General features: G+C 38.3%; 1 protein-coding gene across 3 annotated transcripts in view; it reads left to right on the forward strand.

Annotated features, from left to right (window-relative positions):
- Nucleotides 1–6,884, forward strand: part of LOC108747065 (tetraspanin-9-like) — a 47,550-nt gene that overhangs the window by 34,455 nt on the left and 6,211 nt on the right. For 2 of the 3 annotated variants that reach the window (XM_018484311.1, XM_018484313.1), the window contains 2 exons: nucleotides 1,419–1,550; nucleotides 2,911–3,002. In XM_018484311.1, coding sequence (XP_018339813.1) covers nucleotides 1,419–1,550; nucleotides 2,911–3,002 — 224 coding nt within the window. The remainder of the gene's footprint in view (nucleotides 1–1,418; nucleotides 1,551–2,910; nucleotides 3,003–6,884) is intronic. The other variant, XM_018484312.1, reaches the window with a different exon arrangement.

Consider the following 6,884-nt stretch of genomic DNA (forward strand, 5'->3'; position numbering starts at 1 on the left):
GGCTTAAGACGTGACATTATTATTAATAAGGAAACCGTCTCTCTGCTTTTAATTTATCAGTTTAAACGAATTTTTGCAAATATATAAAATGAAGAGGAATAATATAACTTTCTTTTTATTCGCGTTTAATCAATTTTTTAAACGTTTTATCAAAAGGATTTAACATATTTATTTTCATGAACATTATCCCATATGGATATCACAATGAGAAAAATTGTCATGTATTCTGTTATTGTCGTAAAAAAACTGGAATTTATTCCAAAATTAACAACAGAAATTCGTTCTGTAATTGTCTTACAAAGTAATTATGATGGTAGAGAATCTCATGCCGCGCACATGCTGTCAAGTATCACCTTAATTTTCACAATATTCAAGAATTTAATGAAACGAAGCCTCGAAAATTATGAAAAGCTAGCGCGTTTAAGGCTCGCGCTTTGTTTTCACGATCGTCGATTAATATTACGAAGGAACAGTAGCGCGGTGTAATTGAAAGATATTACGAAATTCATGCACAATAATATGAGCAGCGACAAAGATAATAGGAATCGCGAACTGAGCACGGTCAATTACATGACGAGGAGCATTAAAATTGGTATGTCGCGTCGAAAACACTCGCGTTTCACAATTACGTATGTCGTTACGATCGTGATAACTGCTAAAGACTCGAATCAACCGCATAATGTATTATTATTTATATGTATTCCGTTGAACGGATGTGGTATGACATAAATATAGAAATTTTGGAAAATCATAGAAATCGAATAGCGAATTATGAAAGTGTTGGATACTACGGGAAATTGTGTCCACGTAAATCGCACGATGGACAATGGATGGACAATGAATCGCGTACGGATATCGTTACGATCGCAGTGGAAGGCAGATGCTGGGCAAGCGATTCTCTCGAGCTCAAATATCGATAACTACGGCTAGATGAGAGTGCAGATTACGAGAATTCGATAGAGACAAGCGGCCACAGAATCGAAGTAGCTACAAAATTTTTAACGACACTCAGTGCTGACCGTAAAACTTGTACGTTTAACCGTCACCAGTAAATTCCCGGGCATTTCGGATTTTCGGATTAGCCGTGAGACGGGTCTGTGGCATATATATCCGTTGTCCTTTCCGACCACTACGCGCCCAATGCTGAAAACAATCCGTTAAAAAAAGAAACGCGTATACTCGCACGCACGTACACAGTAGGAAACGCGTACGTGAACGACGCGTGAACGGAGGACGCGAATTTTTTAACGTCGGAAACGACGGACATCCGCAGGTGGCATCGAATATTTCGTAGCTCGTGTCGAAGTGGGCGGAGAGATTGCGGGTAGGAAGAACAATAGGAAACACGCTACGCGTAGCACACACACACACACGTATGTGCTGTAACCCGGGATTATTGTAACTTCGCCATTTTCCAGAAGGACGAGGGTTTATTAATATCGCAGCAGGAACGCGCAGCGCTTCTATTCGGTACACTGCCCGGATGGATTAATACCGCGCTTACTTCTCGAGATTACCTAAACTACTCGTCCACATGGGATTTAATGCAGGTACGTATCCTTCGTCTGCCGACGCTCTCCTCCTGACAAATCCACCCCGAACCACTTTTGCGACGCGAACTTTGCGAATTCCGGAATCGGTTGGACCGCCCGTGACGGCGCCGTGAAAACATTTATCGACGAATTAATCCGTAGTAAATATCCGTAGTAAATATCAGGTTACGGACTCTCGGATAGCAGTCAACAAGCTCCCTGGCAGTTTGCCGTTGTGAATCTGGTCCGCAGCCTCGGTATCGACCTACCGGATAACGGTGTTTTTCAATTAACGCTAATTGCGCGCTTCGTAAACTCTGTTTACCGGTGACTTTCGGTTTCACGGCGTGCATCTTGTCGGCATGGATCTTCTCCCGCGTTAATTCCGGAATCTCATGCAATTTCTCAACTAATTTATGAGAAATTACGGAATTTATTTGACTGCACTGTCGATTTTATTTCCCTTTTTTTTCGGATATGACTTTTTCTACAGTACATGATATTTTTATAAACTTTTTCCAGCATATATTTCATTACACGGTTTTAAAATTTGTGATATATAACAAAAGAGATAGAGATTTTCTCTCAATATTTAAAATTTAAAACCTTAATTTACATGAAAATTCAATAGTGGTTATAATATTTTTCAAGTCTTGATTTAATAGAAACTCATTTTTTTTTATACCTATGAAATTGATAACATTTTAGATTATTATATTAGATTAGTATATTACAATTTATACAATAGATTCTTGTTAAATACAAAGCATAAAGAGCTTTATGTTATATTTTGGACGTATAAAGACATTTCTCTTTTTTCTTTTTACCTTTATTCATTTTATCTTGAAAATGTTAGTTAGACTGAATGATACTTGATTCTACTTTTGCTTTATCAGAAATTCCAAGCGCTCTAACGAGTAGCTAATACGTAGCATAATACGATATAATTATAATTCGAAACTAATAAACATTTTAAAGTATTTTTATAAAATATTTTTATATTATAAAAAGATTGATTGTTTGGAGGAAGTTGAACATAAAATGCAGTTTATTTAATTTTTTACTTTGACTGAATTACTCTGACTTTGCGTCAGTAAAAAAGCAATATCAAAAATAAATGATTTCCGGATGTATTTTCGAATACTGTCAATGCTGTAAATGCTGCTTTATAACACCATTTAAATAATTGTAATAGATGATTGACATTATCCGTCTTCAATACCAAATGCTTTTTCCAATACTCGCGAGAGAAAATCCAATGTCCGCGGTTGGCGTCCCTTTTATTTCGAGTATCTTGATCCGCAATTAATTTGTCTCTTATACGTATATATAGCGTAACGTGCGAGTTGTAATGAAATCGTTTGTCGCGTATCGACAGACACGCCTGGAGTGTTGCGGAATTAACGATGCGAGTGACTGGACCAGATATCCCGGTTTGCCCGAGCTCCCTCAGTCCTGCTATTCTACGAGGTTCGTACAACATCCTAGAAACACCTCTGAGTGCTCGAGACGGCCGGCGGTAACGCAAGTTTCAGATTTAGTACCGAGAGTTGCCTCGAGGACTCGTCTGAGATGAGAATCCAACAAGCCCGCTAAGCGCGGCGTTCCGGTTTCTCTTTAAAGAAACTCTCCCGGTGCCACTTAATCGATCCCTACTCGGCTTTTCGGGTGCTACGCGAGGGCGCTACATTGCTCTTAGGTGGATCGCGTTGCTCGCCAAAATGAGCTACAGCGCGACTTGTAGACGATCCGATTTATCTCACCCAGTCTGATGAGCAAGTTTCTTTAAAGCTTTGTAGACTGGAGAGATATTGTTCACGAAGATTTATGTATCGAAGCGTCTCGGATCATTTGCAAGATTGACGAAATAAGAGAGAGAGAGCCCGAGCGATACAAAGAGCAAAAAATCATTCTCGTTAAAAGATAAAAATCTATCTTACGATTGATTTTCTTTCCGCCGTACTTGAAATCAGAGTCGACGATGTATTAAACGAATGATCAAACTTTTAAACCGCACGATGGAGTTCGCGCTCTTCAGAAATTGACGTCTGCCGATACCTTTTATCACGTAGAATCTCCTGCGCCTTCGATATTCGACGTCGCTTCAAGCTTCGATAAGCCTTATATCTAGGGCGTGATGAGATTATATATCTGTTTAAAAGTAACAGTAGAGAGAAATGTATACGTATACTTGTCTGCTGTAATTGAAAAGTGACACGCTACGAGTGTGTTGAATTTCCGCAGCTGTCACGAGGACGTAGTATATTTCGTTGTAGAAAACTGGTAGGGGAAAGTTCGTGTCGTCCATATCGCAGCGTGTAACAGACGTCTGTTACCACTTTTCGCATATTTTCGAGTTTCCAAAACGCTCGACGTTCCGTATCAACGGACGACATAAAGGGAAAAGAGATGGCTTTATCAGTACGACAGCCCGTATCACGGTACGATTACGCGTAATACTAGTATGTATATACCTGGTACCTTACGCCGGACATATATCTGGAGTCATTTATCGCGATCATTATTCTCATCCGGAAGGGAGGAACGGCCTATTGTGATAATGACGTCGAAGGCCTTTCATAGAGACCAACCGGTAATGCACACGTACACGTGTCCCTTCGTCGAACGTGATGTTGTATGCTTAACAAACCGCGTTTGGTCCTACGCTTGACAAACCGCGTGTACGGCCATAAATTGGTTTAAATATTGATTCTCATTTTAATGCGAAGCGAATTGCGCTGTGCAAATTATATCTGATTACATCATGTCGGATTTGTCGCCCGCAAGATACGCAGTGCGGTATTTACCGCGTTAATAATCGATACGGATTCTTGATTGTTCCGGCTATATATTTTTTTCATCACTGACTTTATCCTTCATTCAGTATATCGGTAACGAGTCGTCGTCATCACTGATTTCATTCTTCATTCAGTATATCGGAGACGAATCGTCGTGAATCGGCGAATAAATCAATTACGAGCGTTACACTTAAAATTTCTTGGAGTAAGATTTTATTTCAAGGAATTTAGAGTTTACGATACATTACGAAGAGTGTCACCGGCTGCTGGTGCGGTTTTTTGCGGTCCCATGAAATTTACGAGTCCGTTGTCGACATTAAAAAAAGATACCTTCCACCTGAATTACGAGCGGAGTACAATTGCACGCTTATCGTCTTCGAGCAGCATGGACAATCTGGCAAGGAATATTGATTTTTGTACACTCACATTCTATCAATGATTTTCACAACGATCATGAGCCGCTGTATGAGCCGCAAAATGAGTGCTAAAAACGTTACGGTGAATAATAATTTGAAGTCGAAACTAAGCCCATACCAGCGAGACCACACGTCCTGCGTGCTATACTTTTGCCATATATATTTTTCATGAAAATGGAAAATCTACTATTCTCTCATGCTGTTCTACGTTTCTTTATATACATACATTTTTCATCCAAAGCAATATACGTCCGTTTTGCATTTTTCGCGGTCTATTTTATATAGTATTTATAAAGAAATATTGGCGGGAAAGAAGAAACAAAAAAAGAAGAATGCATTTGATAGATACATTTTTGATAAGTGAAACCGTTTAATTTACCGAATGCAGTAGATTAATAACATTTTCGTGCTTAATGAAAAAATTTTTCTTAAATTGTAATTTAAGAAAAATTTAAGGAATTTACAATTCTTAGTGATTATATTACGTAATTAGATTAAATAATAGTTTCGTAAATTTGAAAATGGAAAATTTTCTTGTTTCATTTAAGTAATTTATTCATGGATAACAGTATTTTAATTAGTAGAAACTATTAATTATTTTTTATCCGCGGAATCGTTCAAGCCCTCGCGATATAATGCAGAAAGAAGGAATATTTTTTTTGCTACATTAATTGACTTTTTACTTAACATAGAAGTTTTTTTTTTGTATAAAACTTTCTACGTATTATCGCAAAGCTCTATAGCATATGTGATAATCCATTTTCAAAAAAAGTTTTTCCATTGTAATCGGCGAACCATATTTTTTCAGTAACAACTTTTAGTACAGGAACAAGTTTTGTTTTCCCATTCTTTTTTAACGTTACGTTTTTTTTTTACAGATAAAGTTTCCTCGCAGAAATATACTTTGATGTGATTGTTAATCTAATTTTTATTTTAACACACGTTCGAATTTATTTTTGTTTAAAATATATTTATTTAAAATAACATTTTTTTTTCCACTTAAAGCTCTTACTTAGATTCTTCAGGCGATAAGAATTTTTGTACGTCAACAATTTTTAGATAAATTGTCGAAAAAATAAAAAAATTCACTTAAAATAATTTTAATTATAATATTAATATATTTTTAAATGCATAGAAATTTGCACAAGAAGCTCAATTCACACGCTACCTTATTCGAATACGTATTTCCATTGTCGTCAAATCCGAGTCCGTTCACTTAGTCTTGGTTAAAACTGATTTCTTGTTCAGGCAGCCACCTATCGATCACAGTAAAGTAAACGTCGGTGTGTCTATCTAACAGACGGGAGATTGTAGCTATTAACGTATAGGTATTATATCTCTTGTCGCGAAGATTAAGTTGCGTCCAACCGTAATTGCATTGTATACGGCGACCGGAAATATCGTTTCGACGCCAACGCATCTTTTTCCTATTAATAATTCCCACGGATACTTATCGAGTTTCAACGAGGCCGTGAGCAAGGAAATTTATTTTTATCTGTCGTACACAAAGAGTGTGCACACGTATCCGCGTATATGCGCATATGCGATGTCCGGCATGGACAAACGAGGGTGCAAACAGGCCGGCGCGAGGAGGAGATCGATGTTGCACTCTCGCCGGCAAAACGTCACGCAACGTCGCTTATGCATATGACCCACGTTGGCAGAGAGAAAGAATGGCGAGAGAGAAAGAGAAAAGTAGTTAAAAAAAAAAAAACAACAAAAAAGAAAAAGAGTGATCACCGCCAAGTCCGAAGCACGTTTTTCCATAGACGTCGTTACGGTACCCTGTCGCAACGCAACGTCGATATTTTTATACATATCAGTGATGCAACTGTCATACGCCGTGCGTTGCGATTCTTTTCACGAGGGCAATGAGTAAGCGCATCAGGTCAGGTGGCATCTCGTCGATGTTGGAATTGATTCGAAAGTTAAGCCCCTCTTTCGTAGGCGGAGGAGCATTGGAAAACGCCGCCGTTGCGAGCGAATTTATCACGGGATGTTCTCGCGTGACTCGCGTCCTTCTGAAAATATCTAGTCCGTGTATCTCCTCCCGTTTGTTTCCTCTTGCGCTGTTTGTGTGCAATCGTACACGCGGTCCCTTGTATTTTTTTTTTTTTTTTTTTTTTTTTTTTTTGGGC

This window comes from Trachymyrmex septentrionalis, unplaced genomic scaffold, assembly GCF_001594115.1.
Source record: "Trachymyrmex septentrionalis isolate Tsep2-gDNA-1 unplaced genomic scaffold, Tsep1.0 scaffold190, whole genome shotgun sequence".
Taxonomy (NCBI): domain Eukaryota; kingdom Metazoa; phylum Arthropoda; class Insecta; order Hymenoptera; family Formicidae; genus Trachymyrmex; species Trachymyrmex septentrionalis.